General features: G+C 41.7%; 1 protein-coding gene across 15 annotated transcripts in view; it reads right to left on the reverse strand.

Moving 5' to 3' along the window:
- SLC4A11 (solute carrier family 4 member 11) overlaps positions 1-24,011 on the reverse strand; it is a 244,348-nt gene that overhangs the window by 129,833 nt on the left and 90,504 nt on the right. For 14 of the 15 annotated variants that reach the window (XM_038399688.2, XM_038399686.2, XM_038399687.2 and 11 more), the window contains exon 2: positions 5,645-5,695. In XM_038399688.2, coding sequence (XP_038255616.1) covers positions 5,645-5,695 — 51 coding nt within the window. Of the gene's footprint in view, positions 1-5,644; positions 5,696-20,614; positions 20,769-24,011 lie in introns of those variants that run through there. The other variant, XM_038399699.2, reaches the window with a different exon arrangement.

Genomic DNA, 24,011 nt, shown 5'->3' on the forward strand with positions numbered 1-24,011 from the left:
TGAGTTAAATAAGAAGCATTTTACTTCCATCTCAGGGTTCGCTTCTCTCCAAACGTAATGGGCTATGTCTGCCAATCCCCACAATCCACAGCCACTTGGGGAAAATGGAAAAGAGAGCTAAGGAAGGCACTATTTCCCACGGGTTTGAAGATAGCTATTTTAACAAGGAGGCTTATGAGATACTGTCTTGTGATGAATGGTTTTTCTTTACTACTGTACAGCCATGATTTCCAACCCTATTGTGTGTGTGTGGGGGGGGGGGGTGTTATGTTTGTCATAAAACAAGCCAGATGGAAATACAAAGTTTTCCCTGCTGCCTTAATAATAATTCATAACAGACTTGAAACAAACTGATTGCTACTACAAAAGAAAAAAGGCTCATCTGAATACATTCCAGTATTCTATTATACAGCTAATTATCTAAGAAGTCTTGTAATTAATATAAGTAATCAATGGGTGGTGGGGGGTTTTAAACACAGCAGTGTGCAAAGTTTCAGCTCTATACTACAAGCCGCTAAATTAGAAACCTTCATTTTAATTTATAGCTATCTTAGTAATAGGCCCTAGAAATAAAAATCTGTAGCAAGACACGCAAGCTAATTTCTGGCTTGTCATCAGCAGTTGTGGTGCATTCGCGACTGGCAAACAGACATTGTACCCGGAAAATTCAATTCCCATTGTGAAAGGATTCATTTCAGTGTGACATTTAGATTAATTTCATGGTTAGATAAAACCAAATTTTTTTTAAAAAAGCAAAACCATGACACACATTCCAAACTTAAATACAAAACCGAAAGCACAACAACAATTAGATAAAATATGTCCAAACATCCCCAGCCAGGCATGTCCCTCCAGCAGAATTGCAATGTATTGTGCCAGCAAAACCAATTAATAAATCAGCAGAGCAAACAATAAGATTCACTCTGAAAGGTGAAACTTGTGTTGAAGTACTTGCTCAACCAACTTTAAAACAATGCAAGGTTTCAGTTATTGCGTAGTATGCTAGGGTTTCTTCTTTTAGGATTTATAACCACTCACAATTAAAACAAGTTTCTCTTCAGATAAAATGAAGATGCAGTACCAGCACATATTGCCTGATCATTTAAAAAGTTAATAATGTTGGCAAATAGAATTATATTCTACTAATACTAATTCTGTTAGAACTAATCTGCTTACAGTGAAAGTTTAGGTATTTATACACCTTTTAACAAATGAGCAGAACTAGAAGGTTCCACTAGGGAAAAAAAAAAAAAAAAGATAACTAGCTTAATGAGTTATTCTGAACACTGTTTGCAGAGCTGCATTTCATCAAGATTCTAATTATCTTCAGATTTGGACTTAGTCTTTACAATCACTTGAACAGACATTTAAAATTGCCAGGAAGGACTCTAATTGACGCGAAATCTCATTCAGGATACCAACCGGTCAACTCAAAAGCACAATCTGTGTCAAACACTGTTGCTATTTGCCAGATTAGGAAAAAAAAAAAAAACCACTGACACCTATGGCAAAAAGGAAAGGAAAAGAAAAAGGCAATGCAACAGCAGTGATTATTTAAAAAAAAAAAAATTAAAGTATTTTACCACAAGGACAAGAGATTTGTATTAACGTCCATTAAATATGCTCAGTTTGGTATACAAGTCAAAACACAATGTTACTGCTCGATACCAGCATACTGTACTTTGATGAGAAAATTTGAATTTATTTCTCATGTTGCCAGCTTGTTCTTGACTCTGCAAAGCTACTAGTTAAAACTTTTGAAGAATATTTTATCCCTGTTTCACATGCACACACCCCAATGATACTTAATCCAAGGTCTCGGCAGTAGTTTTCTTTGAAATTCTCCCAGTCAACATGCATGACCACAGAATGTACAAACCTCAATGAAGGATGGGTTCCAAAGTACTAGACAGGAGCAGATGGCTACAAAAGTGATAAAAAGGTGCTGGAGAAATTATTGGGAGTTGGGAATATCAAAGACCCAAGGGAAGAATCTGTTAGAAAATATTACTCTTCCCATGGTAAAGGCCTATAGATCAAAGCAAAATTAGGATTTTGACTCAATGGAGCTAACAGTTGCTGTACTGCTAGAAATAAAGAATATTAATGTTTTCATTTTAAAAAAAAAATTAAAACCTAGAAGGGAAGAGCAGAAATATTTGGCTTGGCAAGAGAGACTATCAGTTTCTCAGATCAGTATCTTAAAGATGAGGTGAGATAAACCATAAGCCAACGAGATATTGTTATCCCTAATTAAAAGACAATGTTGAAGGGCTTGGGAACGAGGAAGGAAAAGACTGCAATTATACCTAGAGATACTATCAACAATCATTCCAGGATGGAGATAACAATTTATGTTCCAGCTCATGATTATGAAATCTAAGTAACAAAAAACACGAATGCCGAAGTATTGCTCCAGCACAGAGCAACAAAAAGGTCCTTAACGTATTGAAAAAAGTAAAGGAAGTTGCTGGAACAACAACAACGGGCAACTTTAGCTATCTCAGTATTAACTGGTCGAGTGACACATTGGGGCATGGTTTGAAGAAGCAATTTAAAATAAGCCTGCTTTACAAAGTCATTTATATTAAATGGAAAGGTGACTCACTTTAGAGAAAAAAAGAAAAGGAGTACTTGTGGCACGTTAGAGACTAACAAATTTATTTGAGCATAAGCTTTCGTGAGCTACAGCTCACTTCATCGGGAAGTGGGCTAAGGAATTCCAATATTGCTTCCTCTAAATGGAGTTGTAGTTCGGACTTTGCCCGAGTTTCTGGGCAAGTCATTTAATATCTGTACACCTCTGCTTCCCCAAACATGAAAGGGGGCTAACAAATCTTTCCTCCCTCACAGGGTGATGAGAAGAGACACAGTAAGGTGAAGTAATATCTTTAATTGGACCAACTTCAGCTGGTGGAAGGGACAAGTTTTTGAGCTTCACAGAGTGGCTCCTCAGGTCTGGGGAAGGTAACAAGAGCGCAAGAGCTAAAGAGAAGGTAGGTCAGATTGTTAAACATAAGAGGTTCACACATGCTTTCAGAGACCACTTAAAATGAAATGGGCAATAAAAGGTTAGATTGTTAAGCATAAGGAGTTCACACACCGGTGATGCAAGGATTAATGCTTGTAAAACTCTAGATAAATGCTGTGATGATTTTTCTTCCTAAATTCTGTACAGGAAGTTCACTGTGATCACATCACAATTAGCACAGAGAAGAAGGTGATTCATCTAGGATTAGCAGCAACAGTGAACTTTTTAAAAAGGTCAGATTTTATAACTGTAAAGCTAGGAGGAAAATGAGTGACAGGAGGTTTAAGGGCAAAGTAACAAAAAAAATCCACCACCTTTACAATTATAATCAGCCAGGATGCAATATAATAATATATTAAAAGAACCACCTGCAAGCAAAACCAGAGAAACAAAACAATGGGGAAAGAAGAGCCTGCATGATTAGCTCAAGTCCTTGGGTTTCTTAGAGCTGGGAAGTATCCCCCATGGATGGAGGAGATTAGTTAACAGCATAGTACAAAAAGAAAGGACAGGACACTGTGTGTTCAAGGTGACCATGGGCCATCCGGAGAACAAATTGCTGGGAGCCTGCCTTCCGCTCTTGAAGATTGTTGAAAGTAGCAGATGAACTAAAAAGCTCTGGAGTCTTAACAAAATCCCAGAAAAGTCTCTGTTTTTGGCATCAGGAGAAAGAAGCTTAGGGCCCTTGGCATCTGATGCTACTGAAAGCTGAATGCTCTGAAAGGGGACATACTGCTGGCACCAGGGAAGGTGCTCTTCTTTTTCCTTCCAGGAGGTAAAACACTCACCTCTGCCTCCCCGGCTCCTGCCACCCAGCCACCCCCTCAAGCTGCGCAGCTGGGATGGCGGCTGATGGGGCAGAGCTGGGCCTGGGACTGCAGAGGCCCTTGGGCCTCGGTGACAGACCCTGCAGGGTGGGAACAGGGACATCCAGGTGGGCTGAGGTTGGCCAGGCCAGGATGAAAGTCCCCCAGGTTCTGCTCTAGGGCCTGCAAGTGGCCAAGGCCTGCTCCTTGGGTGGCCAATACTCCCGGCCAGGGCCAGCCTTCCCAATGGCCCTTTCCAGGCAGGTTGACACCAGCTGCCTGGGGCTCAAGAGAGGAGCGGGGCCCCAGCTCAGTACCCCAAGAAATGCTCAGTTCAACCACAAAGGGACCCACACACTAGCAAGTAACAGCTCCCACCCATAGGGCCCCCACAAAGCCACTCAGACTGGAGGCACTCATCTCCCTTGCAGAGGGGGTGATGGGCTCCTTCCCACTGGCAGAATGAGGGGTCGCTGTACCCAGGAGCCCCAAACACAGCCCCACACCTTCAGTCCCACATCCAAGCCCTATGCACTCTGTATCCCCAGCCCATGCCAGCCTGCACCCTCCACCTGGCCCTCAGCATCCCCTACAGTCCGCCCTTCCCTGCATCTTTCCAGAGGAGCTCCTAGCTGTGGGGCTCCTAGCCTGTGTGGGGGCAGCACCTCGGGAGCCCAGACAAGGTGGAGTTGAAGCAGCGGCTGCAAGGAGAGTCCAGAGGGCCAGCAGGGCCCGCCAGGGATGGATGAGGGACAGCAGGTGCGGGCTGGATACGGACACTGAGCTGGGCAGGTCTCTGTGCTTGAGGCCGAAGCCACAGCAAGATCTTGTGGTGCTGCCAAGAGCAACTCTGAGCCACTCGGCGTCTGAGCTGCAACTGCCATCTTACCTGCCTTGATGGTGGGGAGCATCTGGGGAGGGGGTAGGAGTGCTTCCCCACCAGCCTGGCCAGGGGCTACTTCCTGCTCCTCAGAGCCCCAGCTTGTGGCCAGATCCCTTGCTGCTGCCACTGCTGAGGAAGGGACCCAGGGTGGAAAGCTTATCTGGTGTGGAAACTGCAGGCACATGCAGTCCTCTCAACTAGCTCTGAGTTAGTGCTGGTTTCCCTAAGGAGGGCACAAGTCGCTCCCAATGCGCCTCCCACGCCAGGCCTCAGCTGCTATAAGACTTCCCAGATAGGGGACAAAGCCCCAATATCTTCTCCCAAGGGAGCCTGGCCCCAGCCTGAGCAGACCTATAATGGGAGGCTAGCCCCAGAGAGCTGGACAGTTGTAGTGCCCGGGGGGGGGGGGGGGGGGGGAGAAGGAAATGGGGTCACAACATACATTAAGCTCTCAGCTGTGCTAGAGGGGGGAAGTCTACTGTCCCAGAAATCTACCACCCTAGGCAGCTGCCTAGTTTGCTTATAGCTAGAGTGACCCCTGGATACTGGCCATGCTGTATCTGGTATATCAAGGGAGCAGAGAACACCCTGAAACAGAACAAGACAAGGAACCACCCAAGACAATGACAAGCACTGAAAATCTGAAGATACTGATATTCAAAGCAGTAAGGCATTAGCATCTATGGGACTTGAATGTTTCGTGCTACAAATAGTCCGTACAATCCTTTCATCCATACAAACCTGGGTTCAAAGTCAGTTTAGGTTACAAGTGAAATAGATTTGATACTCCCATCTATTGCAGATCATCTTCAAAATCAACCTAGTTATTTTTCCTCTGATACAGCTAGGTCACTGTGGTAGTTTCTGTTGCATGCAATATAACATGCAACAGATTAGTAGACAATAAAATAAAATTATACTTGCCAGTCTCTTCAAAAAAATACCCATTTCTGGACATCACTGCCGGTGGACTTTCTAAAAAGAAAAAAAAAGAAGGGGGAAAGATAGATTAATTCCAAGTGTGAGAACCATAATGAATACGAATACTTTGGTTTAACTGCTTAGCTCATCATCATTAATGCTCTCAGACAGAAGATAACTATTACAGACATTAATGATTTATTCCGGTACTGACAAGTTTAACCTTTTGTTTATTTACTTTAACATTTCCCAGAATGTTCAATACCATCACCATCTCCTGCAAAAAAAGGTGTTTAAAAAATAAAATAAATAAATAAAAAAATCATGCTCAGCTGTCCTGTATGCATTTAGTGCTTCCAGCACAAGATACCACATTAGTAAACATCTGCACAAGCCTAATTACATCGGCATGACACGTCAGATCTGAAGGACCAAATCGGTGCAAGAATTAAACACAAAAGTCTGCTAAGGGACAGTCCTATTAAAATGAGTAAATAATGGCATCCAGACAGTACGTACAAATATGGCACCGTTTGCTTGGATAATTAATTCTAATGAAACCTTAACTTCAATGAGAACTTGATTTTACAATCCGTTCTGCTCCTTTTAACAAACTATTGGGGGACAAAACTCTGGTTCAGTTGCCCCATGACAAACATGCTCTTGTCTTCTCCTGCCCGACCCTGGATATAGCGGACAGATACCGTTTGTTCCAACAGGGTCCCAAAAAAGAGGTAATGTCACATTCACATGCAAACAACTAGGGAACTGAACTGATGTCAGGAATGGGTCCCTGCGTACCAGTGCTTAAAGCAGTTTGCTCGCCACTATGGCTAGGTTTACCTCATTATCAGCAGTTACGCAAAGTATGATTGACACTTGGCAGACATAGGACAAAAGCATTTAACAGCCAGCTGAAATTTGCTCCATCCATTCTGAAGGATGATGTGGGCTAGCTGCCTACTCTTAGGCATGTGTGTGTAATTCTGGCATTTGGGCTAGGCTGAATTTTTAAACCCACCCTAAACAATTCAGACTGCTGGTTTAGGATAGAGCGGCCGCCTTTTCAAAAGGTGAAAGCAGGACTCATGTAGGAGCCCCACTGCCCCCCACCCTTCTTCTTCCCTGCTGAGACCCCACCCTTTGACCCAGCTGGAAGCCAGAGCTGGGCCACAGTAAGAGCTGCGCTGCCCAGGGAGCCCAGGACGCTGTGGGGAGCCCCAGACTCCCTCACCTGCCCACTTCAGCCCTCCCCGCTGCGAGAAGAGACTGAGCCTCGGGCAGGCATAGGGTGGCGCTGCAGGGAATCCAGGACAAATGCTGTCCCGGAGTTATTCAGCCCAGGACCCAGACTTGAAGTCCGCATTTTGGGACTGTCCCGCCCAATTTGAGATGGGTGGTCACCCTAGTTAAGGGCCACTGAGGACCTGCTTTATACCAGGGACTGGCCAAGATGCAACCCCTTCTTCAGTTCAACTCCCCATAAAAGGTGTGGAAATAGAGCTCTAAATACGCGTGAATACATTAAAACATTCTCCTGAACAACACTTCACATAGCACCCACAAGCAGCATTTGAGGGCCAAATTCACTGGTTTGTAAATAGTGGTGTAAGTTAGTCAGAAGACAGGTGAAAGAGGCAGAAGGGCATAACCTGCAGTGATTTGGCATTCAGCAGGTGTGCAAAGTAAGTGCCATAAACAGAAATTTGGGCCTAGGGGTATTAGAGATAATATAAAACAATGTGAAGCAGGTCTCTAATTTACAGTATAGGATCCTGGTACCTAATTTTGCTGCTACAAATACCCTACTCATCACCCTTCTCCCACAGCCTACACTCATTTTGCACAATTAGGGCCAAATTTGCTGCATAAACTCGGGTGCATTAAATGCCAGAAGGGTACAAGTTATGTTACTTCATGCTTATATTCATTTTCTAACCAACTTTCATCCAGTTTGTAACTTCAGCACATCGGTCACTGCCAAATGCGTCCCAGAGACTTCCATTTGGCTGCATTTGCTCCAAGCGTGTATATACTTGGGGCTATTTAAAGAAAACAAGTTAAGAAGGATGAACCTGGAGACCAGCCCAGGACAAAGCAGAAATAACCATGTGCTTCCCCAAGAGGGAGAGTGATGAGTAAGAAAAACACTTGGGCTGCTGGACAAGCAATGAACCAGGGTCTCCCCAAAATGAGTCAGTTGTTTTAGTTGGCTGGGAGGGAACCAGAAACTATGGTTCTTACGTTAATGACTGAAGGGTGATTTAGGAGCTGTCCATTTCTAAGGCACTCTCAAGCACCTAGAGGAATCGATAGGCACTTCTTTTCAGTTGCCGTGTACATACATTTAAAGAAACAGATCAAGTTAAAAAATAAGATATCCTGATGGAAGAGCCACAAAATAGTGAAGGCCTAGACCAGGGATAGTCAATAGGCGGAACGCAGGCAAAATCCAGACAGAGCGTGAACTAAGGGGCTCTTCTCTGTTTCAACTCTCTAGCCTCCTCCACATCACATTGATTATGTTTCCATTGCATTCCTGAAATAACATAGCTATTCTCTGATGACTACCGTAATAACACAAATATATGAATCTGCATTTATTTTAACCAAAGCTTATACTTATGATAAAAATTTGTGTGTATTATAAAGACAAGGTGAGTGCAATCAGATCATCTTATTGGACCAACTTCTGTTGGCAAGAGACAAACTTTTGAGCCACACAGGGCTCTTCTTCAGGTCTGAGAAATGTGCTTCCTAGCATCACGGCAAAATGCAAGGTGGAAAAGATTGTTTAGCATATTGTAAGGGACTATTCATGGTCGAGTGGCCTGTTAACACCTTCGCAGTCATAGGACAAAAGAGGGGGTTAGGGCTTGTCTACACTGGCAATTTACAGCGCTGCAACTTTCTGGCTCAGGGGTGTGAAAAAACAGCCCCCTGAGCACTGCAAGTTTCAGCGCTGTAAAGTGCCAGTGTAGACAGTGCCCCAGCGCTGGTAGCTGCGCCCCTCGTGGAGGTGGCTTTTTTAGAGCACTGGGAGAGCTCTCTCCCAGCGCTGCACCGCAACCACACAAGCCACAGCAGGGCTTTAGCGTTGCCAGTATAGACTAGCCCTTAGTGGGTTAGGGATTGTTGTAATAAGCCATAAATTCAGTGTGTCTGTTCAATTCATTATGTTTAGTGTCTAGCAGAGTAAGGAGTTTGTATACTTCATCTATATAAAACCTGATGAATGAAAGGAGTTCAAAGTCTGTTGCATTCTATATTAAAAGTGCCTCATATCTGCAGCATCCCTCCTGGACCGTGATTTTATCATAACTTAAGTAGCACTGTGATCACTACTTGGATGGGAAACAAGAGGGAAAAGCCAGGACACTACAATAAGAAGCAGTGTTTCATTAGGTGGCACTATTTCCCCTGAGGAAATAATGAACCAACGCTCAAGCATGTTGCCTAGGCCCAGGGGACAGTTATACTGGAAATGTTCTTTTACAGATGAGTCATAAAACGAAGGTTTTAATCTTGTAATTAAAGGTCCAATGGCACATTTTGAAAAAGTTGGGTGTTAACCCTGGAATGTCCTGGCTAAATTCCAGCTCTGGTTATTGCATTCTCATTATGTAAAATTGTCCTACAAGTTTCTATTGGGTAAAGTCTTAAAACTATTGCGTAGCAATGAACATATATTACAATCCACACAGAAGTGGCTGAACTTATTACTGTGTATCCCAATATGTTTGGAATACGCTTTAGGAGCCTGCGAGATAAACATGTTTACATACGTGTTGATTATAGGCCCAGTCCCGCACAACATATATGCACAGGATTACTCATGTGCTTAAATTTAAGCACGTACATAAATGTTTGCAGAATTAGGGCCCATCTCTTTTCTCTCTCAGCATCCGGGGGGGGGGGGGGGGGGGATCAGTACATTTTCAGCATAATCTTATTTTCTAAAAGCATTCTGCATCTAATAAATATTTTAAAAATTCTGTTTAAGATGCTACACAAAGCATAGTTTCTTTTCGTTATATGGAAATCTATGTATATGGATAATTTGTGTCCAGAACCTTACACGTTGATCACACTTCTTTATACAGTATATGGCAAAGCAATGACTCAGATGGAACAGATCTATCTACAAGTTTTTGCAGGGTGTAAACAGTGAAGAGAGAACAATTTAGGGTGGCACAAGAAACCAAGAAATGGAAAGGTTTTGACAGAGTATCAGAAGAATCTTCAAAGGGTAACGATGGCGGCACCATCACTTCAGACAATTAAATCTTGACAATGAAACACTAGCCAGTTATACTGTAGGGAACAATCCCAGAATGCCCCTCTTACGTCACCCTCTAATACACCAAAGAGCCAGCAGTGTCTTATGCGCAAAAAGAAAAGGAGTACTTGTGGCACCTTAGAGACTAACAAATTTTATTAAAATTTATTAAAATTTGTTAGTCTCTAAGGTGCCACAAGTACTCCTTTTCTTTTTGCGAATAAAATTTGTTAGTCTCTAAGGTGCCACAAGTACTCCTTTTCTTTTTGCGAATAAAATTTGTTAGTCTCTAAGGTGCCACAAGTACTCCTTTTCTTTTTGCGAATACAGACTAACACGGCTGCTAAAAAATTTGTTAGTCTCTAAGGTGCCACAAGTACTCCTTTTCTTTCAGTGTCTTATGGAAAATATTGAACCTGCGACTTAAGAAAATCTGCTCATAGATGTTTTCTACGTTTTTCCCTTTTGCTCTTTGCTGCTAAGGGTACAGGCAAGGAGGATCCATCTGCGTCTCCTGCTTTAACCTCATCTGAAGGTACACATTTCTACTTGTACATCATAGTCCTATAAGCAGACACCAGTTATGACATAGCTGCGGAAAGACTGATTGCAGGTGGGGATAGAAGTAGCAGAAGCAAATGGAATCAGGAAGCAAGAGGTCCTGTTTTAGGCAAATATTTTAAATACAGTAACAAAATCCAAAGTGTACAGGGAAGTAATTGTATGTAGTGGTGTCGCTCCCAGGATATGAGAGAGACAATGTAGTAATGTGTTTTATGAGACCAACTTCTGTTGGTGAGAAAAAGCTTTCAAGCTTACACAGAGCTCTTCTTCAGGTCTGTAACTGAACTGTTAAGTTCTCCCTTGAAGAATCCACAGTTTTGTATTAGCTTGTTTGAGATCAGTGGAAATGAACAAGCTCTATCAGAGGGATTGGTTTTAGCACAACAGTTTGCCATAATTTTCTTGTTGTTGTGTCTTCAAACGTTTAAAAAATTTCCATCAAGTCTACTATGTATTAATTCTTAACACTTTCCTGGAAAAAAAACCCAAAACACAAAAAGACAGACCAAAATAATAAAATCCACACAGAGTAAAAACACAGTGGTCCCTCTTTACCCCCACCCCCCCCCATTCCCTCCCTGCTGTTTGCCAATCTTGAGTCTAAAATTTAGGTTATAAATAGGGTGACCAGATGTCCCAATTTTATAGGGACAGTCCCGATTTTGGGGGCTTTTTCTTATATAGGCTCCTATTACCCCCCCCCCCCCGGTCACAATTTTTCACACTTGCTGTCTGGTCACCCAAGTTATAAACTCAGAAGAAAAACATCTGTGTAGCAAGTAGCATACTTATGAGTGTTATAAAATGAGAGATTAGATCAGAGACAAAAAAAAAAAGAGATACACACACAGTGATCCATAAAGAAAAATGGTTTTAAGGACATTAAAAGAAACTACCTTGGCCCACTTCAGTTTTACAGACAAGGACTTTGCAAGCAACATACTAAATTCAAGTATTTAGGAAAGACAATATCAATAGGGAAAAAAAAAATCTTTTCCTCCTCTAACATAGTTAAATGTGTAGATTATTCTAGCTGCTCTAGGAAGAAACAATTGTCTTTGGCTTCTTTGCTCACTAAAGGAAAATACTACCTTCCTCCTATTTATTTGCCAACAAAACCCTACTAATCATGCTTCAACTTTTTGGCAATTTAACTGTGTTTCTTATTTTTCAATCTTTTCATCAGTCAAAAATATCCATAACCAACTCTTCTTGCTCTTTAGAGAGTATCTATTTAAATTAGGATTAATTTAGAAAATGAAGTAACTTTTTTTTTTAAACACTGATTTTATGTGCATTCAGTTCACAGCTTGTTATTGCCCTCTAATCAAAAGCTGCAAATGATAATATCTATTCTGTAGATTTAAAAGATACACATTCAGAAAAACAACCGCCCTTTGACTTCAAGCCATTGCAGTGACTCAGATGTAACGTACAAAGTTTAAAGAATTTGATGGTTCAATTCTTGGCACTGCCGGTCAGGTAGGAAATTCTAACTTATGTCACTGTTTAGGATTTTTGGTCTCAAAAACAAAAACAGAAAAGCCCACAATAAAGATGAATAGGCCAATCCCAGCAGAGAGAGATCAGGACAATAATATTTGTACTTCCTGATTTCTTACATTTGCATATAACAACAAAATGAAAAGACAAAAATCCATTATGCCATCTTCCATTATTAAATTCCTCAGGGAGATGTGTCCTAGCAATTCCCTTAATAAACAGTTTTAACTTTCTTGTTATCAAGGTTAGTAATAAGCTCTCTTGAGCCCTGCAATATTACTAGATTACAAATAAAAACACATTCTCTGGATACTTTGAAAAAAAAATTTCTGCCGCTGGCATCTTCTGAGGCAACAGCTTTCCTCCAAGCCAAGCATCTTGTTTGATGTAAAACATAATTCTCTGTCTAATGGATTGCCAGCACGCACCCTTCCATGTTAAAGAAAGGGATGTCCAAAATTTACTGCAGACGTCTTACATCTGCTCAATAAATACTGAAAGTTTTTCCCTTAAGTTTTGCTAATGATATATCACGTTTCCTCATTTTTAAAAATGAAAGAATTGCTTTCTTAAGAAGAAACAAGATTCACGCTACACACAAATTTGAAACAGGATGTCTGCATGCCAAATGTTTAAGTATATATTGATACGTCTTCATTGGTGGCATCTCCAGCCTGTCTGCAATAGAAGATACAGAGTATCCAGATATGTGCTTCTTTTGTACCACAAAAATATCCTTTCAGGTCAATCAAAAGCCATTAAATAACCTTAATTTGCTTCAAGTCATTAAAATTAACGGACGGTAGCATTTAGCTTTGACCAAGGATATGTTTTAATATCAGATCTCCTAGAAAACTCGCTCTTTGGCAAAGTGCCTCCAAGATAAGATGGTTGGGTCTCTGATAATTAGATTACTGACTCCCATCATCACAAGCAACTTTAAAAAAGGCCAACCAAGTCAAAACAAAAGGAACCTCTGCTAAAATATACAGATTCCTTGAATGTCAGAGCCTTTGTGGTAACCTTGACAAAAGCTTCAACTTTAATTGGAGAACCTTTCAGCCTAAATTTTCAGAACTTATTATTGATTTGGGGGGAGGGTCTTAAGTTTTTAGCTATTCTACTTGGTGCACCTTAAGAAGGAGTCTCATTTTTATATGGAAAATGCACAGTAATTTTTGAAAACACAGGACCATTCAGCTTAAAAGCACTAGTCACTTTCTGAAATACACAGCTTCATCAGTAAGACAGCTATTGTAGAATGTATGCTGTGCTTGGGAATGGGCAGTCACCCTAGCTGGTTGAGGCTGTTGGGCATGGTGACTGCCTTCCATTCAGGCAAAATGAGGAAACAAATGCCTCTTTGTTTAGGGGTAGCTGTGACTATGGGAAACTACCACTCAAGGACTAGACCTCATGCAAGCCTGGCCAGTGGCTGCACCATGCAATCCCAGGGTTTTTCCAGGGGTCTGATAATAAATACAGGGGGGGCAAAGGACTGATTTCATTTCCAGCTGTATGTGTGGGAGAGATGCAGCAGAAGCACCAGAGAAGCTGAGGAAGCAGCAGCAGAAAGCCAAGGAGATAGCCAGAACAAGCATTGGGAGCAAGACTCTAAGCAAAAAGCCTAGCGAGAGCTTTTAGGGCAGTGCTGGATGTAAGAGTTTTGGAACTGTGAGCAAAGAAAACGTCTCCTGATTGATTCATACGGTGTTCAAGAAAATAGGACTCATAACTCCTGCTTATTTACCAAAAAGATGTGTACACACACACACACAAAATACTATATATATTATATATATATTATAGCCACCAAATGCATCCGATGAAGTGAGCTGTAGCTCACGAAAGCTTATGCTCTAATAAATTTGTTAGTCTCTAAGGTGCCACAAGTACTCCTTTTCTTTTTGTGAATACAGACTAACACGGCTGCTACTCTGACACAAAATACTGGACTTTATCAATTTCTCTACCTAAATGGAAACAACCTGCAAGACCTCAAACGCTGGCTAACCATCTAGGTCAACATGGTAACAGTACAGTAGCACTGTCTACTTAAGTGCAAGAGAGGCTGGACATGTCTGTAAAACACTATTTTCAGGCTCTTGACCAGCATGAGAGCACTATCCCATACTGAAAATACTTGCCGCAACCTGCAACAAGGGAGGTTTAGACTAGACATTAAGAAAAAACTTCCTAACTGTCAGGGTGGTTAAGCACTGGAATAAATTGCCTAGGGAGATTGTGGAATCTCCATCATTGGAGTTTTTAAGAGCAGGTTAGACAAACACCTGTCAGGGATGGTCTAGAATGATAATCCTTAGTCCTACCATGAGTGCAAGGGATTGGACTAGAGGACCTCTCGAGGTCCCTTCTAGTCCTATGACTCTATGGTTCATTGTTGCCGATTTCTTGAGTTAGTGACAGTTAATGTCTAAGAAATATTTCAAATTCTACAGTTTACCTTTAAATACTGCACCACTCAAACTTTCAACCCACAGCTTATGTATCTTATATATTTGACTATATTGTGCATCTAATTTAAATTTTGGACCATTGGTGCAAGGACTACATCCTCTACATTTGTAGACAGGCAACACACTATCAACAATATTATTTGTCTATAATATACAGACACATATTTAGAGATTTGTATATGAATACATCTCTGTCTCTATGGAGACAGCTACATACACACATTCTACAATATCCACAAAAATATGTCCAAAAATTCACAGGCTATACTTAGGTGCAAAGACAAAGTCCTACAAGTCTCACACTCTACTCTACATAGTTACCTTACTATGTAAGAAAAGGATTGGCAAACAAGTCACACACACCAGAAACAAACAGTACCATGTTTCAAAATTGGGCAGCTCTCTCATATTGCATTTCCTCATTCCTCACAAATTAAGAATTGGGTTTGGTTAGTACTTGGATGGGAGCCCTCCAAGAAACACTCAGATACTACAATAAGCTGAGTTAGTCACTCAGGAGCTAGGACTCTTCCTCCAAGACTGTCTCTTCACCAGGGCCGGCTCCGGGCACCAGTGTTCCAGGATGGTGCTTGGGGCAGCCGTCAGAAAGGGGCAGCAGAGTTTCCGCAGTGGCGGCAATTCGGCGGCAGCTTCTCCGTTCTGCCGTCCGCGGCCGCAATAGGTTTTTTTTCCCATTGCTTGGGGTGGCAAAAACGGTAGAGCCGGTCCTGCTCTTCACTGACACAAAAGAGGTGGTGGTTGTTGTTTTAAACAGCGTGATAAACATGGGAGAGTTACTTCTTGGTAAAAATCACTGGTGACAAGGCACTTTTGTTTACTAAGAGGTCACTAGACAAGGTCAGCCCTCTACTTCCTGCTGGATCTCACCTCGTCTACCTTGTGGTAAAACTAAACTGCTTTGTCTCCACTGTGTTTTTGCAGCAAGTTATCCTGCACTAAAAGCCACCCCTTTGTCAGCAAAGACAGGACCCGAGTCCGTATCCAACCCCAATATGTTGTCGTGAGAGGGTGATGAGCTGATGGAGGTGCAGTCTTTTTGAAGACAGATAAAACAGCATTCCTGATCCCTATTGCTCCTCAAATACCTTATGGCATTCTTTGAAACAGTAAGGTGTTCGGTACGTTCTACCTACCCAAATTCCTCCTGCAATTCCAACTGGATATTCTGGTCTTCATTTTATGTCCTAAACAGTTTGGTGCTGTGCACTGTTCATCAGCTGCTATGTTCTGTAAGTACTCAAGTAGGGAAGATGCACTACATTTCTCCTACTAAATGTATTGATGCAACTCACCGAGTCCATTCAGACTTCTAGAAAAACCACGTTCCTACTTGGCATGCTCAGAGGCTTACAGCATGTGAGGATGGTAGTTTCTGCCTCCTCCTCAAACAACATCACATCACCTCATTTGCAACATCACTCTTGTGATAGTAACATGGTACCTACTCATTAGGTGTTCTATTTCAGAAGTGTCTCATTTCAGTGAGCGATCCGTATGCACATACAATTAATGTCTGCCCGTTAACTCTGGAAAGTGTTTTGAGATTATTTTGTGACAAGGTGGAGGGAGAAAAATTGTTCTGGATAGCCTCTGAGGCTAGGACAAAAAGCAGTGGGCTTAAACTGCAACAAGGGAGGTTTCAGTTGGACATTGGGAAAAACTTCCTGTAAGGGTGGTTAAGCACTAGAAGAAATTGACGTGAGAGATTGTGGAATCGCATCATTGAACATTTTTAAGAGCAGGTTAAAAAAAATAATTACCTGCCAGGGAGGGTTTAGATAATACTTAACCCTGTAATGTAGACCTGCCCTAAGTCAACATAAATTACGCAACTCCAGCTTTGTGAAGAATGTAGGTGGAGTGGATGTAGCTTACATTGACTTATTGCCATGTCTACACCACGCCGGGTCGACAGGAGACTCCATCAACTTACCTTACATGTCTTGTTCCGGTGGAGTACTGGAGTCAACGGGAGAGCGATTTCTGGTCAATTTAGCATGTCTTCACCAGACCTGCTAAATCGACCCCCGCAGCGTCGACCCCCTGTAAGTGTAGCCTTAGCCTTGTCTCGAGGGCAAGGGACTGGACTAGATGGCCTCTCAAGGTCCTTTCCAGTCCTACAATTCTATGAAAGAGTTGTATAGTGTGATTTATATGCAAGACACTATAGGCATCTTTTACCAATTAAGCGACACCCAAAGCATGGACCAAAAAGAACTTTGGTTTTAAAATAGCCCAATTCAATGTGACAAGTAATTAGAGTGTTTGATCCTTCTGTGAATCATAGATGCGTTTGGATTTACGTGCATTTTTCATTTGCCTCTAAATCAACAGCCTCTTGGAACCACAGGCTGCCAGGTACAAGTTAGGGCACTCCTTAGGCTTTTTTTTTTTTTTTTTTTTTTTAAACTTACACCTACAGCCAGCACAGCTCCCTTCCCTAGAAAAAGGGACATGCAAAGGCTGAGGGCGGGGGGCAGAATGGAAAGCCACCTTAGCCCTCCTTCCATGAGTCCTGCCCAGAGCAGTGTTCACCTATACCCAGGGGCAATGGAAGCTTCCTAAAAGTGAGGGGGCCACTGGCACCCGAACCATGGCCATGCCCCCGCCCCACCTCTCTCACTCCCCTCACCCTCATGGCTGGTAAAAAGTGATGGGGCCATGGCAGGAACTGGGCCTATCGTGTTAAATGTGTTTGTTACTGAAAACCAAACAGACCTTTCAATACATCTTGGGCACTTTTAAATAGAATACCCATGCAGCCATATCTACATACATTTAATATGTTCTCTAGCCTTTTCCTGAGGGGGTTTCCCCCCTTTATGTAAAATGCTCCTCACCGTTCTTAACAATGGGCTCCAATCCCATAACGAATCCACCCAATACAGAATGCACCTACTTCCAGCATTTGCAGGAGTGACCTCCCTCACCTAGAGCTAGAAAGATTTAACTGCTTCTGAGGTTTCAGTCAGTCTCAGAATAATCCACTCTCATTTCACAGGCTTCCCCAGAAAGTGCACCACAAAAGCAGCTACAGTTTTCAAGAGCCACATGGCAGGCAACCAGGGCCTGATACCCATCACCATAATCACTATGTCCCATAGTTACATCCTTGACCCAAAGTCTACCACATGAATACGGGGGGGGGGGGATGTATTTTTAGAGCCTATCGGACATTCATCTATTAGACTGGGGATTCTATTCAAAGAGTATGTTCAATGCTCTTTTTAAAATCCCCCATTTCAACTGCAAGAAGAAAAAGGCTGTTCTTAAATCTCAATCGTGGACATCCTTCTGGTAAGTGTGAAATCCCAACCCACAAGAGAGAGAGTGTGGGTGGGTGTGGCGTGAGGGAAATTTAATTTTCACAAGTGCTATCTGTGAAGAGAGAAAACATCTTATTGAAATAATGCAGCAGGCAATCTCCTCATAACTGCACAATCACAAGCAAACATACACCCACACACAAACAGAGGGATCAGCCTTATCTGGTATCAAAGCATTTTCCTTACTGTTCCTTCTTGTGGTTTTGGGGGTTTTTGAGCTTGCAGGACTGCACCCTTAGCAGTAATAAAACCACTTAAAAAAAGGTCACTGTCTGCAGTAATGACAGTGCTACCCCGGCCTTCAGAACAAAGCAAAAAGGCTGTGTTGATAGATTTTCTCTAAAAAGGACCAGACTGCCCAAACGGAGTTACCAAGTTAGCCCACCGGACAGCTAAATATGCAAGGTGCTTCCCAGAGGTGATTACAAAACAACTTCCTTTTTAGAATCTGAGATCCGTGCAGCTGCTTAATTAGCAGAATACATTCTACTCTTTTCTTTTTTTAAAAAAAATTCATTCTCTTGGCCAGCATTCCTATAGGTGTCACGTAGGAGTGACAGGTCCCACCATAGCAAGAGGAACTATGGCACTGCCACACTTCCTGCACTTCTTACAACAGTTACTGTCCAGCACAACTGCATGGGGTTTACACACAATAGGCGCTTTTATGAGGTGATCAGGAAAAAGAAGAGGAGCCAGTGAACAACGACCACTCAGGATTTGGCTGACACACAGATAAAAGCTTTGGGCCATTTACTGTTCTTGGAACGAAGGGAAAAGAAAGTGCTGCTATCTAGTACAATTTCATTCAATCCTCAAAACTTAGTCATGGTGTACTGGGATCTGTGGCTTGAATTCCAGACATAATGCTACATGCGGAGGGTGGGAAAAACCCAATCAGAGATACTGCCATCTGACAAGACCCAAACACTGTCCAAGTTAAGGCTCTACACTTCAGGTGGAATTTTCAACAGTACTTAAGTGACTTAGGAGCACAGGTGCCATTGAAAGTCCCTCTTTCATCCAGGGACTGTACTTACAGAGGCCTATCAATCTTGTAATGGTATTTTAACTTTGTTCGGAAAAAACTGACTTTGTTTGGGGATTTGGGGTGCTTCAAGCTTAATATCCCACTTCTGGCAGTATTGTGTACAATTTTGTTATGGCATGCCGCCATTTTACCGACGGGCCTTTTTTCATATTAGGGACCACCATGTGCAGAGTGCACTATTGTTACTATGCAGGACTCAATGCAAGTGCTTACTAGCTCCAAACAATCCAGAAAAAGGCAAGTCTCAACAGAGAAAGTAAGTCATTCATTCTGTATAACTCTCCTATTGTGGTTATGAGTATTGTGAAAACCGTGGTGCAAGACAGCTAAAACTGTTCTCTGATTTAGTTTAAAATAAAGTATGGGCCTATAAAGTCCCCATCTTGGACTCACAGAATAGAACAGTTTGTAAAACTACAGTCACCCAGGGTACTAAGATTTTTGGTGTGTGTTTGAGTCCATATAATGTGTTACTGAGAAATATTCATTCTTAAAATAAAAACCTTTTTTTAATTAAAACAAAAAGCCAAAACAAAAAAGGGAGAAGAGTACCAAAAGGCATTTCCATCTTCAATTGTGGCTGGACAAATTTTATTATAAAAAACTTACATTCTACAAACCAAAAAAACCATCTGGTCTGAACCTGTGGCCAACTATATAATTCACACTGAACTCAAAGTGACAGTCTGTAGACCCAAGTAAAACAAGTTTTTATAACGGAAACACTGAAAGGATCAAAACTAGAGCAGCATTGCCGAGTGCCGACAGAATTACCTAACTAGCTGACCAAAGTACCTTCAGCCCTGCTTCAGAACAAAAAAAAATATATATATATATATATATATATATATATATATATATATATATAAATACAGCGTGTGGAAAGGCAGAATTTTTCCTTGCCCTTAAAAGTGAAAGCAGCCTATGGAAGCAAACAAGACAGCCTCAGCACATTCAAAAAAACTACATAAACCAGAGAAATGGGAAAAATTATAGTAAGCAACCAACTAGGCAGGCTAACAAACAAAACCACACTACATAGATGGAATTTCAAAATCCTGACATGCCATGAACCTCCATGAAGCAGCAGCAAAAAAAAACAAAAAAAACAAAAAAAAACAAAAAATATAGTGGAAAGAGAACGAGACCTGATATGCAGGTAAAAGAATGTCGTTAGACTAACAATGTACATTTCTGGAATGTTATTTAACATGACAGATTTATTTAAGTTCATCAAAATCGGTTACATGGCCATGGTAGCAGGGATGTTCTACCAGCATCTTAGACAGATATATAGATATATTAATACTTCCATTCATTCATTTTTTATATATTCATTCTTTTTACACTTCATTGTAACAATCTGTCCTAGGCTTTACATACTGTGTTTTAGCATTACTATTTTTTTTTAAAAAACAAAACCTCTCTCCTTGCTAGTATCTCCCCATGCAATTTCTGTAACTGTTTTCTGGATACATACAGTAAACTGGTGTTTAATTAGATTTAAAAAAAAAAAAGGCATTCTGCATCCCTAAACACACAGGCATCTAGCACATGAGAAACAAGCAATAGATTTAATTAATCATCAAGCAGCAAAATCCATGGAAACAGAACAACAAGTATTGCCTTTCTTTGGTCGATTAAATAATTAAAGAGCTGACAGATTACTTGATTTCTAAATTTCCTGGTTAAATCCATCACCCAGCAACAACAGCGCCTCTATGCAAGCTATGATTTTTTAGACTAACTTACCTGCACTACTTCTTTAACAAAAGATGCTGCTAAATTGCAAACAGCTTTAGCTCGTTTGTTGCTTTCCCTAAAGCTTTCAATAAGCCTGAACACACTTGTTTTCTAATGCCACTTATGTTCAGGTGGCACAAGAGGCAATGGCTTGTGGTTGCTCAGTGGCTCCAATATTAATGACTCCAGTGCATCTTTCTCCCTCACTTCCAATTGGAGAGTGGCAAAGGGGTGGAGTGAGAGCATGGCCCATTAGATTCCAGAGGTATATACTCCAACTCTGCTTTCAGAGAGATCACTGTTTGCTATAGCTCAGGAAAGCTTATGCTCAAATAAATTTGTTAGTTAGTCTCTAAGGTGCCACAAGAACGCCTTTTCTTTTTTGCGAATACAGACCAACACGGCTGCTACTCTGAAAACTAGGGAATGGAGATACTGGAGATCCAGTAAGCTAATTAATTCAAAGCAATCTACATTCCACTGCAGGGTCAGATATCCTAAACTTGGAATCTCTCTCCTGCAGCCACCGAGGTTTACTGTCTCTCAGAGCTATTTGCCTCTGGTACAGAGGAGGAAAAATAGAACAATTCAATTAAAGTGACCCTGCACTTCCGAGCTAATGCTTTTTGCTGGATACTGTATTGAGGAAGCTAGCACTCCTCCTTAAGAAACCTGGTAGCATTCAGGCACTGACTGAAGTGGAGAGTTACTGTACCTTACAGAAAGAACAGGAGGACTTGTGGCACCTTAGAGACTAACAAATTTATTTGAGCATAAGCTTTCGTGAGCTACAGACAGAATTACAAAGATGACAATAAAAGGATGTGAAGATGTAGCAAGAGGAGGAAAAACTGCTGCCAAAGGTAGATCTAGCAGAGATCTCTTAAAGACACAGCCACTGTAGTCTGAACGTGTTCTTTGCCTGATGTTTTGTAACCTACAGTATTATAGTAGATTGCTACATAGAAAGCAATACATACAGTTATGTGTATACACAAACTCAGAAACAACTCAGCAACTCCTGGATGCAGAGAGGCTATTGACAGTACACAGGGGGTTAATGGACAGATAAAGTACAGTAAAGAGAGTTTTGAGATGTCCATTAGGAAATGCCCTATGACGACTAAAATTCATTTCATGTAGTCAAAGGCTATGTTTACCATTGAGAGAGAATTTTGAAAAAATATTTAATTTAGATTTGTTTCTAGCTTATGTTTAATTATTTTAGCAGGTGTTCAGATAAAACAAAGGGGCCACATACGCACAACTAGAATATTTAGTATTTGTGTCTCAACAGAAGTCCGAGTTTGTTAGAGATTTCACTCTAGGACCAGATCCACCAGAACTACAAGGGATCTACTGTAGAGAGACAGGCGGAGAATACAGGTTTTCTCTATTCAGGCTTGCTTTTGCACGAGCAGTTTACTTAAAGGCAGCCGCACTTCTGTAATCAACTCCAGGTTCTAGTGAAAGCCACACACCCCAGCAACCCACATGCAAGTCTGTCCTGTACAGGTACTTCCCGCACACTATACCGCATGTAAATGAACAAATGCCCTTTTCGTTTTGTTTAAAAAAAAAAGAAAAAAAAAAGAAAAAACCCTCCTTAGTTGTTTTCCCTTTCAGGATCCCAGAACATCACATCTTCTCCATTTCTGTGTACTAGGTCAGCTCTTTGGGGGTTCTCTTGTTTAATCCCAAGCACGTTGTCTCATCACGAAATAAGATGTGCTCAGAATAGAAGCAGAGGCTATTGTCTAAGATAAATCTTGATAAACCTGTGTTTTTAAAAGTGAATAGGCAATAAACAATTAAGGATTTAATTATGGTAGTGACACTATCTTCAATGGTCCATTTAAATTTGTCCTCCATCTCACACATTCGTGGTTGAATTTAGTTTCCAGATTTGCTAGCTGAATTTTCTGTGGCATGCAAAAAATTTACAAGTTTTAGCCCAGAAATATCTTATAAAAGCTTCCTCTTTGCCATTTTTCCAGTTTTCCTCACATTTATTAGAGTTCCTCCACTTAAAATAGCCACAGGCTGCCACACTAAGGAACTTCTAAAATGAAATACTGACTTGAGTTTTACCAAATACTAATTGAGCTTGACCAAGATTAACCAACAGTACTGCCCAGGTCTATAAGGTATTTCTCGTTTCCAACATTGCCAGCCTGATATTTCAGCTTCACACACAAACATACAGATGGTCTATAATTTTTTGCCCTTTTTTCGGCTGAGATTTTGTTTTCATAAACTGGTTCTGACTCCCAGATTCCCCTGCTGCATTCTACTGAGCCAGGCTCAGTAGCCGGAGTATGGCAGGGGACTCTGAAGGCGCTGTGGGAACAGCTGGAGATAGCAAGGCCAAGGAAGGATTAAATGGTTTGGCAGGGATGCATGGGGGACTGAGGGAGACAGACGAGCTTTGAATGCAAAAGATGGAGAGGAGAGCAGAGGCCTGGGTTGTGTGGGGAAGCTCAATGTGGCTGCGCCAAGGCATTGAGGCTTGTAGGGCTCCTCCAGTGCCACCGCCGTGGTTCTCTGCTACACCCAAACACCAGCTCAGTCAGGAGCCATTCCAGGGCTAGTGCTTGGTGCAGGAATGCTCTGCTCCCCAGCGCAATAGCCAGCAGTACGGGGGAAACTTTCAAGTACCAATCCCTCAGAGCAGACATGGGGCATCCAGGACTGAGTCTCATCATGTTACCCCCTGCCTCAGAAAGAGAGCGACTTGTGGTGCTAAACAGAGTATCAGCTCCCTGACACGCGCAGGCTGTTAGCCACCTACACAATCTCCTCAGGGCTCTGCTAACCCCTTCTTTGCCTTGCAAGTTAACACCTGGTGTACCCCAGGCCCCAAACCTTTCAGAAACCAGCCCCTGTAGGGTCCAGCCCATTACCAGACACTTACAGTATTTACCAGGTAAGCTGTCCCCAGTAAGACAATACACACCCCAGCTTGTTTGATTCAACCAAGTATCAGCTCCAATAACACCACAGCACTGTATGCTGCTTATAGTGTAAGCAAATATAGAAAAGGAGTACTTGTGGCACCTTAGAGACTAATTAGCGCATAAGCTTTCGTGAGCCACAGTTCACTTCATCGGATGCATCCCATACGGCTAAATTCAGTGCCTTGCATAATGACAGGTTTCAGAGTAGCAGCCATATTAGTCTGCATTCGCAAAAAGAAAAGGAGGACTTGTGGCACCTTAGAGACTAACAAATTTATTAGAGCATCTGATGAAGTGAGCTGTAGCTCACGAAAGCTTATGCTCTAATAAATTTGTTAGTCTCTAAGGTGCCACAAGTCCTCCTTTTCTTTTTGCGAATACAGACTAACAGCTGCTACTCTGAAACAAATATAGAGTTCATTGACAAAGGTAAATACTGAAGGGATAGC

Source organism: Dermochelys coriacea, chromosome 4 (assembly GCF_009764565.3).
Source record: "Dermochelys coriacea isolate rDerCor1 chromosome 4, rDerCor1.pri.v4, whole genome shotgun sequence".
Lineage (NCBI taxonomy): Eukaryota > Metazoa > Chordata > Testudines > Dermochelyidae > Dermochelys > Dermochelys coriacea.